The sequence below is a fragment of the Pan troglodytes genome, chromosome 6, assembly GCF_028858775.2.
Source record: "Pan troglodytes isolate AG18354 chromosome 6, NHGRI_mPanTro3-v2.0_pri, whole genome shotgun sequence".
Classification (NCBI taxonomy): domain Eukaryota; kingdom Metazoa; phylum Chordata; class Mammalia; order Primates; family Hominidae; genus Pan; species Pan troglodytes.
Window position 1 is genome coordinate 100,238,993 of NC_072404.2, and position 27,619 is coordinate 100,266,611.

A 27,619-nucleotide genomic window follows, 5' to 3' on the forward strand; every position below is an offset into this window, starting at 1 on the left:
GGACAACACTGCTGAGAGAAGGTTAGAAAAGGCACCTCACTTAACCTTGGGGGTCAGGGAACACTTCCAAAGAAAATGATAACTAAGTTAAGATCTGAAGAGATGGTGGGAATTGGTGAGGCCCAGAAGCTGTGGAAGAGGGAACAGAAAGGACAATGTCTCCTAATTTTGAAAGACCACGGGGGATTGAAGATCTGAGAAAAGCACCATATGGCTGGAGTTCCAAGTGTGATAGGGAGTCGGGAGCTGCATGGAGACCTCTCCATCAGGAGCCTGTTGTGCGGGCTCTTCTAAGTCCTGTTAAGCAGCTGTTGAGAGGTTTTAAGAAGAGAAGTGACTAGATCAGACAAAGGCATTTTTCAAAAGCTGATTTGAGCAGCAGTTTCCTCTTTAGCTCCCCCTTTACTTATTACTGTCTTCTTAAACCTCTTTAGTCCAGGTGGTGATGCTGCAAGTGAACAGTTTTCACAACAATCAGGATATATCTGATGTCCTTTTAGTCTTCTTAGCTTCAGGTTTTTCTGCCTTCCAACACCTGGAAGGATATGAAGATAAAGGGAAACCATGACCACAGCAAAAAACTAGGAATGGATGCAAGAAAACTAAGACAAAAGGAAAAGCAGAAAATATTTATTTTATTATGAAAATGGAATTGTACTGTGTCAGGAATCAGGAGGCCAGAATTTGAGACCTATGACCAAATTCTTTTATATTTTATTGTCCTCAATTGTCAAATAAAGGGTTGGATTGGTGTGTTTGAAGGTGACCCTGAGTTTTACAATTCTGTGAGGGTTATTTCAGTTGTGCATGGTGAATCAATCACCCTGTGTATCAGTCAAATTACAAATATATTCAGTGCACTAAGATTTTATATATATGTGTGTGTATGAATGTGTGTGTGGGTAATGTACATGAAACAAGATGAAAACTTATTAGAAAGGGAAGCATGGGTCAGTAGAAGGTTGAGTGCATTTGAGAAGATGATGGTAATGCTAATAATGGGTGGATGTTTGCCATAGCTCTCAGGAGCTGCCTGTCTCTTATGGAAAGGCAGGTTGTATGAGCAGGAGCTATTGTCAATACCAGTCACAAGTGTACATTGCAGAGACTGTCCCCTCAACTGTTTGTAACCCAAACTGTCCAGGAGTCAGATAGTTTCTTACCTAGAGGAATGTATGATGAGGTTACCTCTTTCTCCAATTCCTCTGTTTGACAGTGCGTACAGAGATGCAAGATTTCTGGAGAATTTAAGGCCATAATAGAGAAACCTGTTTTTCTTCCCCTTTGTCATTTTCTTGAATACCTGTTTTTTTTTTTAAATTATTATGACAATTTGAAGTTACCTTGCTAATTTATTTATTATTATTATTTTTAGAGACAGAGTTTCCCTCTTCTACCTAGGCCGAAGTGCAGTGGTGTGATCATAGTCATAGTGTAACCTCAAATTCTTGGGCTCACCTCTCACTCTGTCACCCAGGCTGGAGTGTCGTGGCGTAATCACAGCTCACTGCAGCCTCAAACTCCTGGGTTCAGGTGATTCTCTTGCTTTAGCCTCCCGAGTAGCTGGGACTACAGGCATGTGCCATCATGCCCAGCTAATTTTTATTTGTTATAGATAAGGAGTCTTGCTATGTTTCCAAGGCTGGCCCTGAACTCCTAAGCTCAAGCTGTCCTCCCACCTCCGCCTTTCAAAATGCTGGGATTACAGGGGTGAGCTGCTGTGTCTGGCAAATCTTTTAATGTTATTATTTTTTGTATTGAAGTAGTTTCCCTAGTATCAAGGAGATTTAGGATGTCTTTATTTTCAGAAAAAGTTGGAAGGAGAATAATCTCAAGCTTATTAAATAACATTTTGCTATATGTAACTTTGCATAAACCATTTTATTATCACAGACTTCTAAATGCTGAACACTTGCGATAAGTCACTCTACCCTTTATAGGTATGTATTCCTGTCTTGCTTTTATGTATTTCCAGATGTAGAATAGCCTCTTTCAATGCTGCATTAGCTGGAATAATGTGAAGCAGAAAAGTTAAACAGTTAAAATGAAAGAAATGAGCCCACTCAGAGGCTGGGACTCCCCAGTCTTTGCCACCATATGGTTGGAAGGCCTTAGTGCCTTTTCTTAGATTAAATATCTCATAAACACCCCGAACATTTGAGTGATGCTAGCATTGGCCAAGCACGGTTATTAGCAGCCGAGCATTACTGGATACTGACAAGGAGGACAGGTACAAGTGATAGAGAAGCAAATTGGGACTCAGTGTATTAGTGACATTCATGTAAGTGGCAGAGCTCGCTCAGGGCTGAGGTGAACTTAGGTGCTCACAAGGCCACTGCTGAGTAGAGTCAGCCTGAGGGATTTTAAGGCTTGTCCAGGCCTAGGAGGATGACTGCCTGAAGGTGAACTGACGCTTTGGGTAACACAGGCTCTGGGACTGTGGGCCTTCCAATGAACTGTGCTGTACTTTGTAGTTTTTTCAGCTTTGACTTTGTTTCAGTCAAATGAAGTAGTGGTATGTTTGAAATTTTAATTCAGCTCCAACCAAAATCTGTATTCATTTTTTACGGTCTTTTCTTTCTCTTCCTTCTGTGCTCATAATCTGTTTTCATTATGATCAGATCTGCTGATTGTATATGTTTATCAAAGCACTGGTTCTAAGGCAATTTACAGCAAATCTTACTCTTTCACAGATTTTAGAATTGTAGTGGGATTGGAAAGGCCATATAATTATTACCTTATCAACAGTTCATTAATAATGAAAAACTTTGTTGGCTGACATTTTTTGGGCTTTTCAACTGAACGGGAAAAAACTGCACACATCAAAATACCATCAAATTTTCAGAATGAAGAATTTCCTTTGCCTTCTAGCTCAAGACTATCACTTTCAGTAGAATCTACCTCAGTAGCTTTGTGTGTGAGAGAGGGGAAACCCAAGGAAGAAAAGACAAAGACAGACACTAGATACATGAACTGAGGGACTGACTTAGCTGTTTCTGTTGATATGCTTGTAGAGCAGCAAGTAGGTTGAAGTGTAACTAAATACGTAAACACACAAACACACACACACACTCACACACACCATAAACATGCTACCCCTCTCCCTCTGTGAGAGCCATAGCACAGTGATTTTTAAACTTTAGGATGTGTAAATGTTAAATGGACAGTTTGGTTGAAATATAGAATATAAGCTTCATGAGAACAAGAGTTTTTTGTCTGTGTTTCCTCTGTTTTATCTCCAGTGCCTTGTGGTTGGCATGTAGTAGATGTTAAATAAATATGTATTGGGTGATTCGTGGGTTCCATCCTTATAAACTTATATTTGGTAGCTTTGGGATAGGACTCCATGAATCCGCATTGGTATCAGGCACACCAGTTGACTTTGATGTAGTTGGTTGGAGGGCCATACTTTGAGAAGCACTGCATGATGAGCCTGGAGCTGTGGCTGTTGCGAATGGTGAATGGTCTGTTTCTCCATAAAGGGAGGTAGGTTCTAATTTGCTTAAGAATATGCTGCAGAACTACCTTGTTTTGTGGAGGAGTCTGACAGTGCTTTACCTCTTCACCACAGTCTTACAAAGTTGAGTATCTTATGTGCCTTTGGGTGCTGGGACTTGTAGCCATGGCAAAGGAGATGTTTTCTGACTTTAAACTTATCTGTAAAAGATACAGATGTGTAAATCTTATGTGTAAAAGCATACAACAATAGCTATTCACATACATTCATTTAAAGAGAGGTTGATTTAAATCTATTCAGACAGCAAGGTCAGGCACAGTGTATCATGCCTGTAATCCCAGCACTTTGGGAGGCCAAGGTGGAAGAATCACTTGAGTGCGGGAATTCGAGACCAGCCTGAACAACATAGCAAAACCTCATCTCTACAAATAACTAGAAACAAACAAACAACAACAACAACAACAAAACATTAGCCAGGGGTGGCGGCAGGTGCCTGTGGTCCCAGCTGCTCAGGAGGATCACTTGAGCCTGGGAGGTTGAGGCTGCAATGAGCTGTAATTACACCTTGCACTCCAGCCTGGGCAATAGAGCAAGACCCTGCCTCTAAATAAATACATAAATAAAATATATGTAAATACAAATCTAGTCAAATAGTAATAGCTAATATGATATGAATGGTTATTCTTCTTAACCAGAAAACATAAGGGGCTTGGTGCGAAACCACTCATCTTTTTTTTTTTTTTTCAATCACATACTTTGTAGTGTTCTTGTTAACTGTACATGTAACCCATGTGTAATAAAGTATAAAATAGTTAAAATGAAGCAAACTGCCTAACGGCTTTTAAACCTAGTTTTTATGGCCAGACCAAGATTAAAAAATAAAAAACCTGTTATCAGGTCTTGCAGAAACCCTCAGTCCCTAAATTGTCTCTTTTCCTCCTGAAGACAGTACCTGGATTATAATCAACACCATTCCCATCCTTGTTGCTAAGTACATTTCCTTTCCCCAGAAGTTACTAGCAAGATGTTTGCATTTAAGAAGAGCCATATGTCTAGCATTTATATAGTACCTGCATTTGTTTGGATCTTTCCCATCACAAATAGGACCAAGATTAACTAGAGCATGGAACAGCAGAAGAGGGTCATTTACAGGTTGAACTAGCAGTGAATGGAGACAGCAAGATTGAAAATGTTTTGCACTGAGTAAATTTTAATGCAGGAAAGTAACTATTTAGAAAAGAAACAGATTTAACATGTTAGATTAACATGAGATATGAGAGCAAATTACAGGCTGATACAGGGTCTACAGTGTACCAGGATAGAAAAAGAGATCCTTAATATACATATTTCCACCAGTACCCAAGTGAGGAGGGATTAGAAGTGAAGAATATTACTGCAGTTATAATGATTCATTATTGTATTATAGTTCCGTATTGTATAAACACCTGTATGCTTTTTATTTAATAGTGTTGTTTCAGTTCTTTAGCACATTCACTTGTAATAAAAACTTTTCCAGATATCTCCTTTTTAGTATAAAAGCAATATATCTTTATCATAAACAATTCAAATGATGCAGAAAGATGTATGTAGGATATTAAATTATTTCTATATCTCTTCTCAGCTATAACTATAATTTGATGAATAGATTATTCCTTTTTAAAAATGCAGTCAATTGGTGGTGATTTGGTAGCAGATTAACTGGTTTGAATATTAATGTTGGTAAAAATAACAATACATTTGTGAAAAAATTTAAATGCTTTGAACCAGGTAAATTCTACTAGGTTGAACCATGTACAATTGCTGTGTTAGTAGGTAAAAAATGTCAAATATTGGCAGTTTCATGTGGTCAAGCTGTAGTATTAGAGGAATGTGTTCTTTACAGTGATTTAGTAACCAGTTGATGTGGGCATGTGAGTCTACAATGTGGAAATAGCCTGTATCTCACCGCTCTTTGCCAGTAGTCAGGTGACAGATAAATAGGTATCGATGCTAAGGAAGGGGGAAATGGTTTAGGCTGTAATTTCCAATATCACATTTCAGTTCTATGATGTTAGGGAAATTAGAGAGAAGCAGAGCAAGAGAAGTGTGTAGTGGGATTGAATTTTTGCCCATCTCCAAACTGAAAAACTCTTAAGAAGCAAGTGAAAACAGTACACCTTTTCATAGATATAAAACAACTTACATGATATTTTAAAAGTATTCCTAACCTGTTGTATTACCTTTCCAATTTTGGATGACATCTGGTGAACAAAAAACATCTCTAAATCCTGAATGTGATTTTAGCTAAATTAAGGATTACATGACACCACATTTATTTTAACCTTACGTTTAGAGTTGGCTATGACCTCTTTCCCTCCATAACCCACAGTTGACTCTTTGTACATATGTGTGTATAAAGAATAAAAAGCAAATATGGGGTCAAACATTTAATTCTATTTTTTAGCCCTATTCCTTTATTTTTTCATTCATTAGTTTATGGTTCTGTGTGTGGAGTGTTTATTGTATTAGATATCACTAAGGAGAAGGTCCAGATTGATCACAATCACAGTGTTTATCATTGCTCTTCCAGTGTTTAGGCCAAGCAGGCAGCATGCATTATAGAACCATGAATGCACTAACCCGGAGCTGCGCATCAGTGCTCAGCGTACGCACATGTTCTTTCTCTGCTAGACTGTCTCCTCATTACAGACAGTTAAACAAGCAATCCTGTCTCTTTTGTGCATGCAATTTTTAAGTCCCCTCTTTATATTTCCCCTCAGAATATTTTAGCTATGAAAATATTCAGACTCCACTGGCAAGTAAGGGAGATGGAACTTAGTAGTTAAAAGTAGTTTTACTATTTGTAGTAAAAGTAAATTTCAACAGCCTTAAAGCTGTCAAGCTGTGGGCTGGAAAAAAAAGTTGATGTTTGTTGTGGTTGTAGCTTGAGATATAGTTGGGTCCTTAGGTTTCATGAGTAGTCATTCTGGAAAAGTCAGGCAGCAATCCCTCTACTCCACTCTGCTGAGAAAGAACACATAAGATGAAAGGAGCCTGTGAATGTCTTTTTTCTCCCAGAGACTAAAGGTGAAATGATGGCGGATGGGCTGTGTGTCTTTGTAATCTCTTTTTTCCTAGTAGGACATCAAATAATGATCTAGAAAATTATCTCAAATATTAAAGGTTTTTTTCCCCTTTATTAACATTGGTTTTGGAAAAAAAAACACACACCACTACAGTGGGTATCTGATAAAATGAACTTACTCTGATTTTCTGTATTATCTCAAAATTCATTTTAATCATGATGGGACTAGAGTTTGGATGAAATTCATTTCTTCCAAGTTGGAGTGAAAAATTAAGTTGTTTATTCTCAAAGTGGGATGCCAAGGTTTGAGTATGGCTGCGAATATGAATCTGAATCCTTCTGCCAACCTGAGGGAAGGCTCCCTGCATCCCTCTATCCTACTGGGACTTTGTCAGAGCACAGCTACCTCTATGAGCAAATGTTTTTCTGTTTTTGTATAGTTTTGACACCACAGCCCCTAAACTATTGTTATAATTTTCACCCTTAATTCTAATTACAAGTCTTTTGCATCATGTGCAATTTTACCTTTTCAAATCTCACTGGTGAAATAAATTTAAAACATTGCCATATGTTTACCTAAAACTTATGATGAAACCAAGGGTGCTTGAATTACTAATGCTAATGTTACAGGATTTTTGTAGATAAACAATGACAGAATAACATGTCTTGTGTTTATGATATTATTAGGATTACATGGAGTATGATTTTGACAGTGCTTGTCTTGATGAGGGAGACACACTGGCTCTAGAACTTGTAGGTGTTAATCTCTGGACTGACTTGGCAGCTAGGAGACTCCCTTGCCTTGCTAACAGCAGGAACTGTAGTATCTGGCACCTCGCTGGGACCAGTGGCTGCTGCCTTTGGCAGCCTCAAAGTTAGTCATGTCTGTCACCTACCGTGATGTTGGTACATATCGTAGGCTGTTTTCTGTCCATTAATGCCATTTTTCTGCCATCAGCTTTGAAATTAGTGGCTCTGTGCTTTTCCAAGTATGAATTCATTATGTTAATCTTAAAAGCAAGAGGGCTTGTTTCAAATTCAGATGTTGGTACTTATTTAACTGACAGTGTGTTTCAAAAGTTTATATAAATATGTTTTGAAATCTAAAATCTGTCATAATTATTGAGATTTATTAGGATGTAATGTGGAGGCTTTGAGATTTCATCTAACTGGTCAAAAATATAATATGAAAAATGACTTGATGCTTTTCTATAATATTAGTCACTTTCAAGAAAAAACATTTTCTTCTTAAGATGAATGTTGGCAGGAATTTGATTTTACTGAAATTGTGGGACACACACAGTAGGAAATGATGGGTGTGAAGATATTACTTTGAGAAATGAGAAACAATTTAGGTGTAAGTGGTAAGAGAAGAAAGGCAGTAATTGGGGGAAAACGGTTAAAGAAAATCCTGTGTCAAAGCGTCCTCTGGGTATGAGATTCTCACTGAAGTGGAAGCTTTAATACCTTTATGGAGTTGTTGCCAATAAGGATGGATCATCTCTGAATTTGACAACCTGAGGTATTAACTTGAAAAATGGAATTTGACAAGATTGCAAATAATGTTCAATAATATGTTTCCAAAACTTGCTTCACAAAGCCATGTGCCTTTCTTACGACATGATATTCAGGGGCCCTTAATTCATTTGATCTGAAAAGTTCCTGTGCAGGCTAGGTGTTATGTACCATACCTTGCCATCATTTAAAAATACCCTGCTGTGGTTTGAAATAATGATCTCTGAGGATGTGTGCACCTCAGAAGACTGGTGCAGAAGCAAGTATCACTTTTAAAATGAGCCTATGCGATCCCCAGATTAATATCTGAAAGCTAGCTACCTAATAAAGTTTTAATTGCTTAAGGCTACTGGGCTAGTTGAATAATTGAAAGAAAGAAGATTGTAAATTATTAGAATTAACAATACTAAACTCTGTGGTAAATCTATAGTGATTGTTTCTTCAAAGTTAATGTGCTGTGATTTTACTGTTATTGTAATTACTTTCTCACTTGAGTGCTGGTTTATAAAGCTCAGATAAAGTAAGCCTGTAGATATTTTTACAATAAGGTTTTTAGTGTGCAAAACTAAGTTTCTCTTGGCAGATATGTGTAGGGCAGAAGAGAAGTCCTCTCTACCATAGTTAGTGTCTACTTCTCTTGCCTGGGAATATACATTGTTGCTCCAGATTCAGTTCCAGAGGGAACACCCTTCTTATTGCCTTCCCCACCGATCAGTTATCAGACTGCCTTCTTTTGACCAATATGTGTTTATAAAAGTTTATATTTGGATTAAGGATTTAATATATTGTTATGAAACAGGTTTGCTTGGGGAAGACAATGGAAATTCATAGCAGTAACAATAGTTCTGATAACACGAGTTCACCTTCGTGGAGGTAATACTGGCAGTTAGTGTACTACTAAGTCCTAAGTACTTTATTTTTGCCTTCTCTGATGACTGTCCAGTGCAGACTCATTTGCATGGTAATTGTGTATCTAAAATATTATTTTATTTTAGTGAAATATTAAATAATTGAAATTTATTTTAATATGTTAAAACATGGGTAAATCTCATTTATTTTTTAAAAGACTTTACATTTTAGAGCAGTTTTAGGTTCATAGCAAAGTTCATTGGAAAGTACAGAGAGTTTCCACATATTTTCCATCCTTCACATATGCATAGCCTCCCCAGCTAATAGAATCCCCAACCAGTGTGATACATTTGTTGCAGTTAATGAACTTGGAATAACACATCATTACCCAAATATCATCATTTACATGAAAGTTCACTCTTGGTGTTGTAAATCTCTCTTTAAAGATATGGCCTTGCTGTATTATTATTTGCCAAGGGATCAAGGACCTGCTCAGGGCCACCAGTGTCAGCAACTAGATTCTGAATAAATATTTGATTAATAAATGAATTACTACAAGTTATTGATAGAATATAGGCAGAATTTTTTTTGTTTTTTTTCTCTTCAGATTTTATAGGTTCTTAACAAAAAACCAAAATGAAGACATAATGTTTTTAATGTAATGGTAAAGAGGAAACTTCTGTGTTTTGAATACTCTACTTGAATTGTCATTGCTGTAAAGAGAAATAATTTTGATTACTTTTGTTTTTACTCAGGTATGAAGAATTTATTCTCAAATTAATACTCATGCTTATGAGTGTATAAATGCTCATATATTAATTTAATAAAGGTTTCTGTTACTTGATAGGATGGGCTACTTGCATTGTACAATTTTTTTTAACATTTTCCCCTGTCTTTCACAGTTCTTTTATTCTTACACAGAGTTAGAAAGATGTAAGACTAAATTCACCACCTAAATTTAATAAATAATATTTTGTAAATATATTTATGTCATTTGACCCCGTAATTCTATTTTTCACAATTATTATAAGGAGATAATCCAAAAGGTGGAAAACTAAGTGCCCAGTCACGTCTTTTGTGGTATTATTTATAAACATAAATCTTAATCTAAAATTTCTTTAAGATGAGCAGTGTTGCAAAGAATCTGATTATGGGGATGTGATGTGTCTCATTCCTTTTTTTTTTTTTTTGAGATAGAGTCTCACTATGTTGCCAAGCTGGACTGCAGTGGTGTGATCTCAGCTCACTGCAACCTCCACCTCCCAGGTTCAAGTGATTCTCCTGCCTCAGCCTCCCAAGTAGCTGGGATTACAGGCACGCGCCACCACACCCAGCTAATTTTGTATTTTTAGTAGAGGCGGGGTTTCACCATGTTGATCAGGATGGTCTCAATCTCTTGACCTTGTGATCCACCCCGCTCGGCCTCCCAAAGTGCTGGGATTACAGGCATGAGCCACCACGCCTGGCCGCGTCTCATTCCTTTTTTTAATCAAAGGAAAGGAGGCTTGCATTGAGGAAGGAGTGCAGTTTAAGAGGTAAAGCCAGCTATTCCTTGTCAAGGTCTTGAAACTGCTAGCATTAGCAGCTGGTCTTCTCTGGGTTTTTAGAGGAGTAGATACCCAGAGGCCCTGTGTGGAAACTGAGTTTTATCAGCTGGAGGTTTGGGCGTAGTGCTAGTCTCAGAGTCAAAGGAAGATTGGTCAAACTTGAGGAAGAGCTACTGGTGGCAGCAGGCTCTTCTTATTCCGAATAGCCACCCCAACCCCTGAGGACCCCAGATGCATGACATTCAGTAAACTTGTTGAGTTCTTACTATGCTTTAGACCTTGATCCAGGAGCAAGATATATCAATGGGGGAAATAAAGATTACTGTTCCTATGGGAGAAGGGGTTTGGAGGACAATTAATGATGCCTTTCTGATCTTGAATCTTCCCACTCATACTCCTCCAAAAGTCATAAATCCAACAAGGAGAACAAATAAAAACAGACAACTCATACCTTCAAGAGCATTAAGAGACAGCAACAAGCCTGTGATAGCAAAGAGTGACACAGGGGAAGCTGATAGAGGCTTAAGAAGCTGTGAAAAACAGTACAGGGGTGTGGAGGACTTAATCAAATCACAAGCAAAATTATTCCAGAAAGACAAAGCTGGGATGCTGTGTAGTTCATTCACAGCACTGGATGCAATAAAGGAGGCTGAAAGTGACTGGAATTGGCAGCTGTTGGAAAGCATTGCCTCTAGGGGAGAGTCGTATATAGAGAGAAACGGTGGTACTTGTTAAGACAGGATAGTGAAAGTAAAGAAGGAAGGAAAAGGGAGAAATTAAGGATCCTGTGGAAATGAAAAAGAAACAAGACAACCCAAACCCTTCTTCTTTCGTCTTCCAGTGCCAGCTGTAAAAACTACATAGAAGAGGGCAAAGGTGACAGAAAAAAAGACTCTCAGATTAGGAACCAGTTCATTAAATAAATAGGAATAGAATAAAGTAGCCCACATCTACCCAAAACGACTCTCAAACATTGAAAATAGCGATTAGTGCATTTTGGTTGCAAAAACTCTTGCAATAAGTCAACCGTAAAATTAAAACTGTGCATAACACTGAAATATGAATTGAATATTTGAATTCATGCTTTTTGGTGTATGAAACAAACAAGCCTACCTTTAGTTAGAAGTACAAAAGCTAAGTAGAGAAATGGACAAAAAATAAAATGAAATAAAATTAGAGTTAATTGAACTTCTGGCAAGAATAGAAGAAAAGAAAAAATCAAATCAGAAGTGAAGACTAAATTGCAAGGTACCTAAAGGAAAATCAGATTAAAATGGCAGGTGGTAACCCAACGTATTAATATTTACATTGAATGTAAATGGTCTAAACATCAAAATGAAAAGTCAGAGATTGGCAAAATGCATTAAAAATATGACCAAACCGTATACTGTCTACAAGAAACTTCAACTGTGTGATATCATTAGGACTGAAAAGAAAAGGATGGGTAAATGCTAATCAAGAGAATGGTGGATAGCTATACAAAGGGGACTTCAGAACACAGAAATTTACTAGGAGTAAAGAGGACATTACTTATTGATAAAACGGTCAATTCTCAAAAAAGACATAGCAACCCTAAACATGTATTCAGTAAACAACTGAGTTTTATAATACAAAAAGCAAAAACAAGCAGAACCCAAATGAGTAATTGACAGATCCACTATTACAGTTGAGGATGCCAATATGCCTCTCTCAGTAGTTCATAGAACCACTATTCAGAAAATTAGTAAGGATATATTAATAGAAGAACTCAATGATACTATTAAATAATAGGATCAAATTGACATTTATAGAACTCCCCACCCAACATCAGCAGAATTCAGGTTCCATACCTATGGAATGTATACCAAGATAAACCATATTCTGGATAATAAACTATACAAATTTAAAGAATTGGAATCATACCAAGTATTTTCCCTGATCATAATGAAACCTAACTAGAGATTAATAACAGATGACAGGTAAAATAACTGAAAGAAGTTTTATCTAAATGAAAACCTTGTTTTTCTGGCCAGGCACTGTGTTGTACACCTGTAATCCCAGCTTGTCAGGAGGCTGAAGAACGAGGATCACTTGAACCCAGGAGTTTGAGACCAGCCTGGGCAGCATAGTGAGACCCCATCTCAAAAAAAGTCTTGTTTTTCTACCCTTCATTTTGAATTGTTATTGACTTGGAACATGTGAAAATAGATATCTCTCATCTGACAGTGTGCCAAAATTATAATGGTATATATTAGTTGATTGTTATCCACGATAAATTGTTTCTCTGTCCATTTTGTTTTACAGCTTCTCTTTTAAAAGGACTAAAACATGCTAACATAGTGCTACTTCATGACATCATCCATACCAAGGAGACGCTGACACTTGTGTTTGAATATGTGGTAAGTAAAATAAGACTTTTAAATTTAGACATTTAAAATATGAATGAAATTCTTATAGTGTTGTCATAGAATTTTGTTTTTAGATTGCTGTACTGAAGTTAATATTTTATCTGAATACATGAGAATTGTAATTTTGTATAAAATAAAGGCCCTATAAGAGATTATTGAATGATATGTATCTTAAAAGAAAAACCCAGAAAAATGTTAACTTGAATTTTTATCAGATATGTTATCTATTTATAACCTATTTGTTACTAGGATACATTGTAATTTTTAGGTTTATTACATAGGATTCAACAGCCTGATGGTGATCATTATCAAAGAAAGCTCATAGGCAATAAGAATGGTTTTTTATTTTTGGATATGTAACTTGGTTTCTCAAAAGCATGCTTATTAAGATGTGTGTGTGTGTGTGTGTGTGTGTGTGTGTGTGTGTGTGTAGGAAAGCCTGATACAATTTAGACTTCAAAGTTTTCCCCCTCACTTGGTATTTCAACTATTAATTAGAACTTCCAATTGCATAGCACACAATGTAATGATCTTCTTATGTGAGAGTATTATTGCTAGAAGACTTGGACTTGAACTCATAATTAATCCTTCTCCATTTCTCTTAAAAAACATGGTATTTGTGTAGCACTACTTCAGCATTTAACTGTGGAATCGTGAAATGTAACTATGATAATTAACATCCCAATTTTCACAGATGGATCTAAGAACATGTAATTTATAAGACACAAATGACATCGGTGCAGACATTTATTTAGAATAGTTGTTGGTATTGTCAGTGTATTAGGACCCCATTTTGTAATTATCACACTACTTTTTAAAAAATTTGAAGTACTTTCCATTTTTCCTTAAAAAAAATGAATATTTGCAACATTTTTATTTTGCTTATGTCTGCCTGTGTCTGTCATTTGAAAATTGTTGTCTTATGAAGAAGCCATTTATCTTGTCTATTTACATATAAATGATAGATACATTTGAATAATATGGTAATGTGACTGCAAGGACAGCTAGAGCTGAGCAGTTGCATATATTATGTGGTACCAAGAATGGATGCAGATTCACACATCAATGCAAACATAATTTCTTTTGTTTAATCCATGATTTTGGAGTTAATAATGTATTCCAGCTGATTTAGACTTGGAACTTTTGATTCATAATTTTAAGTATGTCTAGTTTACACATTTCAGTTAAATCTAGATTTTCCGTACTATGCTTGACTTTTACAGTGTTTTGTAGAAAAGAGATTTCAAAAATGTACTTATTCTGTCCCTCAAATTAGATAATTAAAAGGAAGGAAAGTAGCTTGTGCACCAAAATCAGTGTAACATTGGTAAAGAAACTAATAAAAGTAATGTGAAAATTTGTCCTCTAAATCTTAAAAAATAATGAAATATATTTATGGGGCTAAAATGTACATATTGGATCAAGTGTCATTTGACGATTTTGTATTTATGTTGTTGCCAAATAAAAGGAAATAAATTCACTACCCTGCATTATTTACTGATAAAGACTGACTTTTAAACATAATCACTTTTCTTTGTTTGAGTAAAATTTTCCCTAGTCCAATTCTTATGGAGACATCCCATGTGCTTTTAAATCAACCACTTAATAATATGGGCACATGCAGTATCTAGAGTAACATTTTGTTCCCAACTTCTCCATGGAGTTCGGACATCATATAGATTACTCTTGTCTCTTTTAGAGATTGAGGCCAACTTGGGCCATTTTTGGCTTATGATTGCCCTGCCTCTGCTTCTATTGTCCTGTCTACCTGTGTTGCCTTACTTTTACACTGCTTCTTTGCCTTTTTCCTTTCTACCTTTCTTTTTCTATCTTTTCCTATTCTCATCATTTTGCTTTTTGCTGCTATATGTGAAGTTTGTTTTTTGTGCATTTTTAGTAAAAGATGTTTAGTTGAATTCCTGAAATCAGCCTTTGGTGAAAAGAACCGCTTCAGTTTGTAGAAATTTCTTAGGGATAGTCTTCTCATTTAGGGTGGGAAGGTGTAGATTTCTCAGCAGGATTAGTCTATTTGGCAATTGCCCAGTTCAAAAATAACTTCCCTGAATATTACCTAAAGTTTTTATTTCCTTAACACAAGTTTCCAATTGCTTGTTCTTTGTAAATATTTGGATATCTCAAGAAAAATTAAGGTTCTTACATACCTTAATGGATTGTTTTAATCAGATTGCTTTCCTCACAGTATCTAGCAGAAATAAACTCTACTCTTCTTGCATGTTTTGAAGCAGTGGAAAGGCAATAATAATTATTAAACATTAAGTGCCTTGGAAATTAGAGCAGATATTAGTGAGCGGCATAAAGTAGGAAACAGGAGGGCACTGTGGGCTTGGGATGAATGAGTGAGGGCCACAGAAAGAGAGGCAAAAGAATGTTTAAGACAAATATGGCCACAATAATAAAACCCAACAGCTGAAATTTACAGTTTTATGCTGAGCACTGTACGGAGGGCTTTACATTCATTGTCACTTTTGGTGTTCTCAACAGCCTCATGAAACTGTAAATACCACCATTTTGCAAAGGAAAAATCTAAAGGTTAGGGAGATGAAGCAGTTATTTCCAAGGTCTTGTAGTTTGTAAGATAGACCCAGGCCCATCCTAATTGGACTGTTATAGCTCCTGTTTATTTTTATCAATTTTAGTTAGCCTAGGTCTTTGGTCAGAAGAGGAAAAGAAAACTTTCTTCTTTCTTTCCACAACCTTCCTTTATTCTACACTTAATATCCTGAGTGCAGATAAGTCCTAAAAACAGTGAAACTGCTTTATAGTTTGAATAAGTTTTGTAGATTGGCCAAAAACCTGTCCATTTAAACTTTTATTTCAATTACAAAATGTGTTTTTAGTTTCCATAAAGCAAACTTGTAAGTTATAGTATTGTCGCATATATGCCACTAGGGTCTTCTGAAATGCACACACATACACACACACACACAGAACTTTGTTAGCAAGTTCTAAAGTCAGTATCAGTTTAATTTAAAATTTCTAAAACTTAATGATAATGTTGCTGTATTTCAGAATTATTAACATCAAAGGTATTTTCTAAACAATGTTGATTTTGTAGTTCTGTGTAATTAATTCATTGTACCCTTTTTTGAGGGAGGTACCATTGTAAGTTAAACAGTAGGAAAAACCAATACCCCATGCCATTAAAACCCTGGATATGACGGGAAAGTAAAATAATTTAAGATTCATTAGATACTATTGTATTTTTCCTTTTGATTTCACAATGAAGTTTTCAAGGGCTTTTTGAGATATCTATGTAATTCAAGTTTTACCAAGTGAAGGATTCTTATTTATAATATGTACATACTATAAATGTATTTCTTTTTTTGGCTTTAAAGGAGAACTGTAAGCCTAGTTGCTTTATATTGTTGCCATGAATGACATTTTAGGTTTTATAAAAGCCTTCTGAGGGCCAGAATAATGAAATAAGTGGTAAAAATTTAGTGATGTGAAAGAATACTCAAGGAAATGACTTTGAAGGTCATTATTAAAGTGGTTTAGTGGCTAACAGGATATTGTTGGTGTAGGCTTTCTTTTAAGTAATAGGAAGAGCTTTACAGACCTAAAGTGTTCTGTAATTTAGATTCTTATACAGTTACAAAGTCTGTAGATACTACGATCTGGAAGCTGCAAGGTTGGGAACCCCTTAGGAAATGTGCTCCTTAAGTTGCTCATGTTGCTATTGGGTAACATGTGGGCCCCTCTGATGCATGGTTTTGAGTACAGTTGTTTCCAAGGTCTTGTAGTTTGTAAGACAGACCCAGGCAGTTGGGTCTAATATGTCAAATATGAAGGAACACCTTAAACCAAGGAGTCGCTCAGTTAGCTTGAAAAGGAATCTCGTTCATAATGGTCTAAAATATTATTATAGCTGTCTTTTTTCCCTATACAGGTTTAAAACTTGGAAGAGAAAGGTAGAAAATGTAGTTGAGAATCATTGACTCCAGAATATATTTAGTTGTGAAAGTTCTAACAAATTTTTCTTCTACTTAAACAGAAAGTTAAGCAATTTAGTTTTTATTTTCTTTGCCAAAGACAAATAAGTGCCGCATTATCCTATTTAACACCATGCTGAAAAATTTAAAACAGATCCCATCAGTGAAAATAAGAATGCTGATAGCAAACATGATTATTTAAATATATATTGCCATTAAGCTAATAACTGTTCTCTTTTAAATTACATAAGAGTAAAGCATGTGTAGCAGCATTTTTCATTACATATTTAATAATTGTGTACAAGTAGAAATCAAAATAGAATTGTGATTACCAGGGAATAAGGAGGAGGGGAAAATAGGGAGTTGTTCAGTGGGTATAAAGTTTCAGGTTTTTTTTGGAGGGGGGTGGATACAAGATGGATGATAAAAGTTTCAGTCGTAAGTTCCAGAGAGCTACCGCACACCATAGTGCACATGGTTTAACAATATGATATTGTGCACTTACAATTTTGGTAGTAGAGTAGATTTTTATGTTAAGCATTCTTACCATCAGAAATATAAAAGCAAGGTTGGACACAGTGGCTCAATCCTGTGATCCCAGCACTTTGGAAAGTGGAGGTGGGAGGATTGCCTGAGGCCAGGAATTTGAGACCAGCCTGGGCAACATAGTGAGACCTTGTCTCTACATAAAATTAAAAAAAAAAAAAAATTACCCAGGCTGGTGGCATGTGCCTACAGTCTTAGCTGCTCTGGAGGCTGAGGTGGAAGGATGCTTGAGTCCAAGAGTGCAAGACTGTAATGAGCTACAATTGTACCACTAGACTGGACTCTGGATGGCAGAGCAAGACCTTGTCTCTAAAAAACAAACAAACTATTTATATATATGCATTCACCCATAATACCATCACCACAATCAAGACAGTTAAGGTAATAAACATATCCATTACTCCACAAGTTTCCTTGTGTCATTTTGCCTTTATTATACATATATATTACATATATATGTATATATACACACTATATATATATATATACACACACACATACACATACATACACACACATTAATGGAGTAATGGATATATTTATTAACTTGATTGCCTTGATTGTGGTGATGGTATTATGGGTGCATGCATATGTCCAAACTCCTCAGATTGTATACATTAAGTATATACAGTCATTTGCATATCAGTCATACCTCAATAAAGCTGTGAAACAAAGAAAAGCAACAAACTCAAAGCTAATCATGATATTGTTAGGGATAATCATTTTGTTCCTATTGTGCTATAAACTAGTGAAATAGCCTAAACTAATGTATAACATTATATAAAACAAAAATATTGTATTTCACATGAAAACAAAACTGTATCAATAGAAATCATAAAGCCCATAAAATGTTTTTATAGTGTTGTACATTCTACAAAGCACTCTCATAGATGTTATTTTATTAGATGCCACCCTCAGCTCTTTGAGTTGTAGGTAGCATGTTATTTTTATGAAGTATTTTATCGATGAGGAAAAATAATGCTTAGAGAATTTAAAGCAGATTGACAAATGATTTAGCCAAGTTAAAATGGTAAAGATATGACTTTAGCTCAAGTCTTCTGTGCCTAAAGATGCCAGTTACTCCATTTTAACCTGCAACTTACCTGTGTTACTACCTTCCTAGAGTTTTATATGATGGTCTAAGGTATGTATGATGTTAGAAGATGGGACAGGAAGCTGAAAATTACATACTGTCTTTTCAACTTGCTACAGAATTTACTTATTTGGTTTCTCTGCCTCATACATTTTGATGTTTAAATCTGTGAAGAATGCTGTGATTTGCATGATTTTATGCCACATCTGTTCTTGAAAAACTGTAGCTCTCTATCAATATTTTGCTTTCCAGATTAAGCAGTCCTTGAGCAATTGAACATTTTTCTGCTTTCCTCTGAGATAGATGTATGTGCATAGGTATGCACACATGCAACTTTAATTGAGGGTGATCAGGGAGGGCTTGCTGAGAAGTGTTTAGGTAAAAATCTGAAGGAGATGAAAGAGGGAGATGCACATATTTTTAGAGGAAGAGCATTCTAGGCAGAAAGCTTGTCTGAGGAACAGCAGGGCTGTGGCTTGCAGGGAGCTAGCAAGGATGACAATAGGAAGAGACAAGGTTTGAGATGCAATGGCATTCAGATTCTGTTGGCTTTGAAAGGTTTGGCTGTACTGAGTTTGGCTTTGACTCAGAATGAGATGGGAAGCCTCCAAAGGGTGTTGAGCAGAGAAATTATTTGATCTGACTCATATTTTATTGGGTCTCTGGCTGCTTTCTTAAGAATGGACCAAGGGTGGGCAGGTTAAGAATCAGAGAGACCAGTCAGGAGGCTATTGCAATAAGATCTAAACATGAGATGATGTCTGCAGAAGAGGTGAAGAGAAATGGTTGGATTCTGGATATACATTGTGTGGCCGACACACCTGTTGGGAAGACTTTAAAAGTGGGCAGGAACAGCATGAGACTGGATAGCCAGACCAGAGCCAAAATCATGCCATGGCACTGTCCACTAAGCACCCTGCTGCCACCATGAGTGTTGGGGCTGGACATTGTCTCTTGCTTTGCTGGCCTTGCCTATCTTTGCCAATGTTGCCAAAATGGGAACATCCTACATTATCATTGCTTCTTTGGACTGTTAGCTCGTAATGCTAAGCCAGGATTGATTGTGTTTGTTGGCTGAGATGAAGTTTCAAGCCCATGTTTTGACTGCACAGGACCATAAGAAAGTGAGTATCTAGCATTTTGGCTATTCTAATGGCAGGTGGGTCCTGTTTCCTGTCAAGATTCATAAAATACCATTGACTGCAGAAAGAAATTGTGATACATATACACTGTGGAATACTATGCAGTCATAACAAAGAGATCATGTCCTTTGCAGGAACATGTATGGAGCTGGAGGCCATTATCCTTAGCAAACTAACACAGGAATAGAAAACCAAATACTGCATGTTCTGACTTATAAGTGGGAGCTAAATGATGAGAACACATGGACACATAGAGGGGAACAACACACACTGGGGTGTGCCAGAGGGTGGAGGCTGGGAGAAGGGAGAGGATGAGGAAAAATAACTAATGGATACTAGGCTTAACACCTAGGTGATGAAATAATTTGTATAGCAAACCCCCATTACACAAGCTTACCTGTATAACAAACTTGCACGTGTACCCCAAGCTTAAAATAAAAGTTTAAAAAAATTCATAAAATCAGAACCTTTCCCAACTTAGGGAATACATTCGGATACAGGGCATGCTTCCATTTTTCCCTGCTTTTCCATCATGCCCTAAGGAGAAAAAGACACCTCATAAACATCCACTAGATTCATTATCTAGTCCCAGATAAGGTAAATCTAGAATGTAAAAAGAATTGGCGGGTGGTATATTCATGGAACCATTGTTTATCATCTTTGGGAAATCATCAAGAATGGAGATGGGCAAAAGTAATGCTGGTTTTTAAAGGGTGATGGGGGACAAATCTGAATCTACAGAAATATAAGCTTAATATAGAACATTGGTGAAATTTAAAATAAATTTTTAGACATTAGGGTCTAATGATCTTCATTCTCTTTGTTATTTCCTGATTTCAACAGACTAGTGAACTAGTTTGAGATATTTATGAGATATTTAAAACAAGAATAGAAATCTAGTTGTTAGGAGATCATTATTTTTTTTCCAGTTTTATCTCTGGTTGAACCACTTTATCCGAAGCGTGTTGATCAATGAATTGACATCATCATGGAGAAAAGTCTGTCGGGGTGTGCTGGAGGGCATTGTCCTTGTCCTTGTTCTATTTGATATTTTTATTAATGACTCAGATAGTGGTGGTGATATGCTGGACCTATTTGTGTCATAGCTGGAAAGTATAATTAACACTTAGGGTGATAGAATCAAGGGTCAGAAAAGAATATAATAAAATGATGAGCCTAACCTACAAGGTGAATTATCATGGGGATAAGTAAAACGGTATATTTGCTTTTAAAAAAAGAAAGCATCCCAACCTAATACAGAAAAATGGGTGGAGGAAAGGTAACTTAAAACAATTCATGTGAAAAAAGACTAGTGATTTCTTTGGTGTATGGGAGTATGCACAGAGGAGCTCCAATAAGATGCCAAAATTATTCAGGAGAATTAAAGACATACCAAGAGAGGAGAGAAAAAGGTAGTGTATATATTCTACATGGGGTAAGGAAGTCAAGTGTGAGAATTTGGGGAAGGCTGGCTTTGGCTTAATTCTTAGAAGAATGCTCAATTATGTGTTTTCTGTACATTATGTTCACTTCTTCGAAATGTAATGAGCACCTTATTGCTAAAAGCATTCAAATAGAGGATGACTAGATTCACATCAGGAATATTGTAGAAAGGGTTCATAACCTGTATTACATGCATGACATTGAGATATGTAATTTAGGTTATGTGCTCCCAACTGATACCATGACGTAGATGTAAGGTCCCTTCATTTTGCAGATGAGGAAATTTAGGCTAAGATGTCGGATACTTCGTGCATGCCGTTTCCAGTGGCTACATCATATCATCTCCTGAGTTGAGTGTGAATCCAGGTAACTACAAGTTTCCATAGCAAATGATTGCCCAAGGTTTTACAATTGGCATATATAAGTGTGTCCCATGTGACATAATTTTGGGGAACAGAAACACAGCTCATTATGGTCATTCACTTAATAATTTATGTATTCATTCATTCACTTTTTTCCCTCCAACATATACGGACTGTCTTCTCTGTGCCAGGGAGTATCCTTAAGTTCTAGAGATACAAATATATAGACCTTGTTTTTAAAGAGATTGAAGTCATGTGGAGAACTGTGATCTTAGACGAGGTAAACCTCCATAAGCCATTTGAGTTATAAATTGCTGTCACACATCTATAGGTGTCATGGTACTAGAACATATTTGTGTTTTAGTGTAAACAATAGGAAAACTAGATTTGTCTCATAGGCTTTTCTTTATGGAAGGGTTTTTGTTTCATATATGGAGAACTAGTTATGCTGTATAATACTGTGATTCTATATTCTGAAGGGGAGGTTGTCATTCAGAACCAAGTACAGAATGTGAACAGATGTAAACATTGTGGATGACTGAATGTGCAGGCAGTGTAAGATGGAGGAATTCTGAACCATAAGGAGAAATTAAAGAAATGAAAAGGAAACAAGCTAGCTTCAGTCAGTGCTCTCTTAGGAACTTCTCATTTTCTGTAATTGGTAGGACAAAATAAATTAACTTCTTTTCTATCCTTTTCCCTAATGGCTTTTTCTCATCTAATAATAAGGAATGATGGTTACTTTTAGTCATTTTTAACTGTCCACTATCATGTTGGGTACTGAGATATCAATTTTTTTCCTGTTTACATCATATCTATCATCTCTATATTCTAGTTTTATTTTATGTGATTGCTCTCCTTATTAGATACTTATAATCATGATTTGGTATTTAATTCACATGGTCTAAGATAGAAGTGTTTCTGATCTCCAACTGTTGCTATGGTAAATGCCTGCCTATCCACAAAAGCACACAGTTCTGAGTATATTCCACCATAGATCAAACTATTTTAATGAGAATACAGTATGCATCTGATTTTTATAATATTTTAATTCTTGTTCCTCAGTTTATCTTAGAATTTCACCACTTAAACTATGATATTTAATGGTAGAGAAATCACAGAAAAGATAAAACAGTAATAAAAAGATAATTCCTTTGGAAAGAAAAGTATATATTTCTCATGTTAATTCTTTTTAAAAATTTTCTCACAGGAATTATGGCCATATGTCTTAAGAAAACAATACTCCTGGAAAACTGCATGATTCAGGGGGTGGGTGGAGGCACGAGAGTAATACATTGAATGTAATAAGACTGACAATAATTATCAGCTTGGAGAGATTAGAGAAAGCTCCAGCTAAGGTACAAAAGTTGCCACCTGATGTAAGTACCCAAGATCAGGATGAAGATGATCAATAATTCCAGTTACCTTCACATTAAGTCTGAATAGGTCATTAAGTAATTGACAAAAAAATCACTAGCAAATTCAGTTGTAAGTGTGAAAGTATACATTATTATATATCATACAAAACTGGTGGCTATAACTTCACAAGTTTTTAAAGTAAGTTAGTAAATGCCTGTCATGAAAATGACCACTTCTTGCATTCTATTTAGTTGTTTTTAATTTTACTTTTTCTTCCATTTTATGAATACTTAGTTAATATCACATAATGGTTTAGTTTAATGTGCATTCTATACTTTGGTAAAGGAATATTAGGCCACCCTATAAATTATTCATTTTTGTTGATGTGATTTTTGCTTTTATGCAAGTTATGTATGTATTTAGATTAAGTCAATTAGTTCTAGGTTTCTTATGAAAAACAGCAGTTTTTACCTTCAACTTTCCACTTTTTTAGCTGATTCTTTCAGTTTCTCTTTAAATATCTAATAAAACTCATTTATTTTCACTTATTGATTATTCATCTTTGGCATAATCTACTGATTCCTACAATGCAAAGCGAGAATTTGGTTTTTTTTCTCATTCCTCCACTTCAAAACAAACGTACTCACCTTTTCCTGCCGCCCTCCCAGTCTCCCATCCTCCCAGTGTAGTCATAATTTTGATTATATCAGAATTCAGAATTTGATATTTATATTAGCATGTTAATATAAATCTTTGTAGCCAAGACACATAGTGTACTGTGACTACTTTTTCCTCTCTGTTTCTCTGGAATTAATATTAATTTTCTGTTTTTCATTTCTGTTATTAATTCAGGGCCTCCCAGAGCCTCTGCCTGGTGTATCTTTCCTGATTTCCAGGCATGCCCTTCCCCTCTTCCCTGAGCTGGAGCTCTTTTGTCTTCATCTTATGTGGTTTTGTCTTGAGGAAGACAATTTCTAATAGCTTCCTGGGAAAGGGTGTGTGCGAGATTTTTGTTGTTGTTGAGGCATTGTATTTTTGAAAATATCTTTATTCGGTGCTCATGCTTGATTGACATTTTGGCTAGATGTAGAATTCTTGCTTGGAAATAATTCCATTAGAATTTCAGTAAGATTGCTCCATTTTTCAGTTCCATTGTTTCTGTTAAGCTATTTCTCTTTATTTCTAGTGTCCTGAAATTTTATGATAAAGTGAAAAAGAAACCAAGGTTCAGCTTTATGCTCATTGGGTGTACTTTTTCAATCTGGAATCTCATGTCCTTTCATCCTTTTTTTTATGTGTGTAATGCAGTAGCTTTATTATGATACAATTCATGTAACAAAGTTTGCTTTTTAAAAGTACACAATTCAGCGGTTTTGAGCCTATTCACAATGTTGTGGAACCATTACTACAACCTAATTTTACAATTCATTACCCTAAAAAGAATCCCATATCCATTAGCATTCACTCTGAATTCACCACTAACCCCCTGCTCCTGAACCACCAATCTACTGTATGTCTCGATAGATTTGCCTGACTTCTCATATAAATGGAATCATAATAATATGTGACCCTTTGTCATTGTCTTCTTTGACTTAGCATAATGTTTTTGAAGTTCATCCATGTTGTAGCTTTTCTCAGTACTTCATACTTCCTTAAGACTGAGTAATATTCCATACTTTGGATGTACATTTTATCTATTTATTCATCAATTAATGTACATGTGGGGTTTCTTTTCGCCTTTTGGCTGTTGTGAATAGTGCTGCTATGAACATTTGTGTACGTGCATTTGTTTATCTTCTTTCAATTCTTTTGTGCATATATCTAGGAGTGGTATTGCTGGTCATCTTATAACTCTATCTTTCACCTTTTGAGGGACTGCCAAACTATTTTCCAAAGTGGATGCACCATTTTACAATCCAACCAGCAGTGTATAGGGGTGCCAATTTTATTTACACTTGGCAACACTTGTTATTTTCTGCCTTTTTTTTTATTATATTGGATGTTTAGTTGTATCTGATAGTGAGTTTGTCTTGTGTTTTCCTGACTTATGATGTTGAACATCTTTAATGTATTTACTTGTATTCAAGAACTTAAATTATTTTGTTACTATTTCCTTCCTTTATTTTCTCCTTTCTCTATTTTTAGATATTTTATTATTTGAATGTTGGACCTCCTGGATTGTTCTCCTAATTTTCTTGTCTTTTCTCTCCCGTTTTCTAATTCATTTTTTTTAGCTCAACATTAATGATCAAATTTCCTCAACTTTGTGTTTCACATATTCTATTGAAGTTTCTAAATTTAAATTTTATTATTAATTTCTAAGGTACCTTTGCTCTGAATATTTCATTTATAATATATTCTTCCTTGTTTCAAGGTTGCAATATCTTTTCTTACTAATATTTTCTCACTGAAAATATTAATAATAGCCTTTGTGAAGTTTTTCTAATAGTAAAACTATGTTTCCACCAAGTTGTTATTTTTTTCTTTTAGTTTGTTTTGGGCTCTCTCTTGAATATTTGAGGCTTTGGCCAGATAGCTGGTACAGAAGCAATATGATTGGGAATTCCAGGTATGTGGGTATCTGGGTCATTATGAATTTCACTGTAGGTACTGACTAAGTCATATTGTTGAGAAACCCTCAATGCCAGTATCCGTCTTTCCTGTGATGCTATAAGATTCCCAATGAAAAAACTTCTAAACTCCTGCCTGGCTGCCAATCTTCTGGAAATCGAGTGGGGTTCAGACCCCTACATAATCCCCCATTTTAGGATGGTGTCGCTGTCCCTAACTGGTTGGATTTTCTAGTTTGGACACCCTCTGTTTTTCCTTCTCTGGGTTTAAGAGGGGCAGTTATCTGTATAAGCAGAGTGGGGAAACAAATCTAAGTTAAATAGCTACTAAAAAGATTGTCAACCAATATTCCATGTTTTCGACTTCCATATATAGACTTTCAACTCATGCCCACTTCCTGGTGCCACCAATTTCTGAGCCTTTTGATTGTTCTCCGCATAAGCAGTGCTGCTTCTAGGCTTTCCTCACTGCCAGTTTAGTATTCCATTTGGTTGGTTGGGTGTATTTTCTATGCAAAACTTGCTACCATCTGTTTTGGAGCTTCAAAATTTGGTGAGTGGGAATTCAGGAGAATACAAGGTAGATCCATATGTTCTATTTGTCATCTTTACTTTGGAATATCATCCATTCTTAATAAGTTTAAATATGAACAAATGTTAAAGCGTGCCATTGTGTAAACCAATGTATAATTAGATAACATTTTGACGTCAATTGTTGTGAAGTATATAAGTTTTTCTCTTTATCAATTGTCAGAGTTTATCAAATGTGACAAGGCTAGTGGGAGTGAAGGTATTTTAATTAACTGTTATTAGATTATTGTCCATTCAATAACATTTTAGGCACAAGAGCAGTGTCTGAAGGATTTTATTAGAATTTGCTATCTTAATAGAAAATAATTATGGCTGTCAATTGGCTGGTTAGTTGTTGGTTTTTTTTTATGATTTGTTATGATTTTGAGATGTTGACACATGTATAGATACATATTCATACATTTGACAGTATTTTAAAGCCAATGAGAACCTTTTTACAGTCTGTGTATAAAGGAATATATAGGGGTGAAAGGTTCTGATTTTAAAATTTAATTATTCAGAATATATACACTTCATTTTTCAGTTTCATTATGTTTTCATTGCTGTGTATTATTAAGATGTTATTTTTAGTAAATGAACTTCAGTGTTCTGAGTTAACATTCAACTTCTAGTGAGTAATTTACTCCTTTCTCACTGGTATATTCAAGCCTGGCTATAAATCCCCAACAGATGCTCATGCCTCATTTCTATTTCGTAAATTGGGAACTGAGAAACTAACTTGTGGTGGCAGCTATTTGCTAAGTAAGAATTTTCCATCTTTTGGGTTTTTCCTTTCTTCTCAAATATGTGATCTTGGTTTTAAAGCTTTGGATCTCAATTATTAGTTTTTCTTTCAGCCCTTGTTAGGGACATTTGGAAGAATGGATTGATTGATGTTTCTCCCCCTTCTATTTTATTACCCTTTTTACTTGGATAAGGAAGTTAGAACCAGTCAGGAAAGAAAAATGTTGAGTATTCTAGCTAGAATCTTAGGAAATATGTGAGGAAAGCTGTCTAAATCTAACAAGAAGATAAAAAGTCAACAATACTATGGGAAAGCAATATGGGGAGAATATGATTAGTAATAGAATATTTATTAGAGAAAAAGAAAGGACCAGGGATCTTTAAAAAAATCAGATTTCGGCTAACTAAAAGTACATTGAACTGAGTGGTATCTTGTAAGGGTTCAAAGGGCAACATGATCATTCTTGTTTGTCATCACGACACCTGTATAAGATGAATGAGCTGGATGAGCAGCCAGTCTCCATGAGAGCAGGGACTAATTTCTCATGTTACCAAATGCAGTGGGCACCCTATAAATCTTTGCCAACTTGGTATTGTAATTTTCATAGAATAGATGCATTGGACACATTGTGTGGCTGTGTGTGTGTGTGTGTGTGTGAGAGAGAGAGAGAGACAGAGAGAGAGAGAGAGAATTGAGAGTTATTTTTCAAGGTTTTCATTAAAACTGTCTTATAGAGTATATCAGACACAGAGATATAGTGGCTGGTTTCTCCTGCAAAGGAGGACTTACTACAGGAAGTAATATCAGCTGAATGCCTCCATCTGTCAGCTCCTCCAGCATCTGCTTCAGCTACCGAGACCCATTCTGAATGAGGTCAGGCCTTTCCTCAGGTTTCCTATATCTGGTGACTGTAAAACATGAAGGTATAAAGGTCCAGCCATTTCTGCACAACACAGGACAACTCTGGTGCTAGACTGGCCACAGATTTATTTGTCAGCATAATAGTTTGACTTCCTT

At 35.8% G+C, this 27,619-nt stretch overlaps 1 protein-coding gene across 17 annotated transcripts in view; it reads left to right on the top strand.

Moving 5' to 3' along the window:
* The window catches only part of CDK14 (cyclin dependent kinase 14), a 640,904-nt gene that overhangs the window by 285,731 nt on the left and 327,554 nt on the right, over nucleotides 1-27,619 (top strand). For all 17 annotated transcript variants that reach the window (XM_016957727.3, XM_054655946.1, XM_016957722.4 and 14 more), the window contains one exon: nucleotides 12,716-12,810. In XM_016957727.3, coding sequence (XP_016813216.1) covers nucleotides 12,716-12,810 — 95 coding nt within the window. The remainder of the gene's footprint in view (nucleotides 1-12,715; nucleotides 12,811-27,619) is intronic.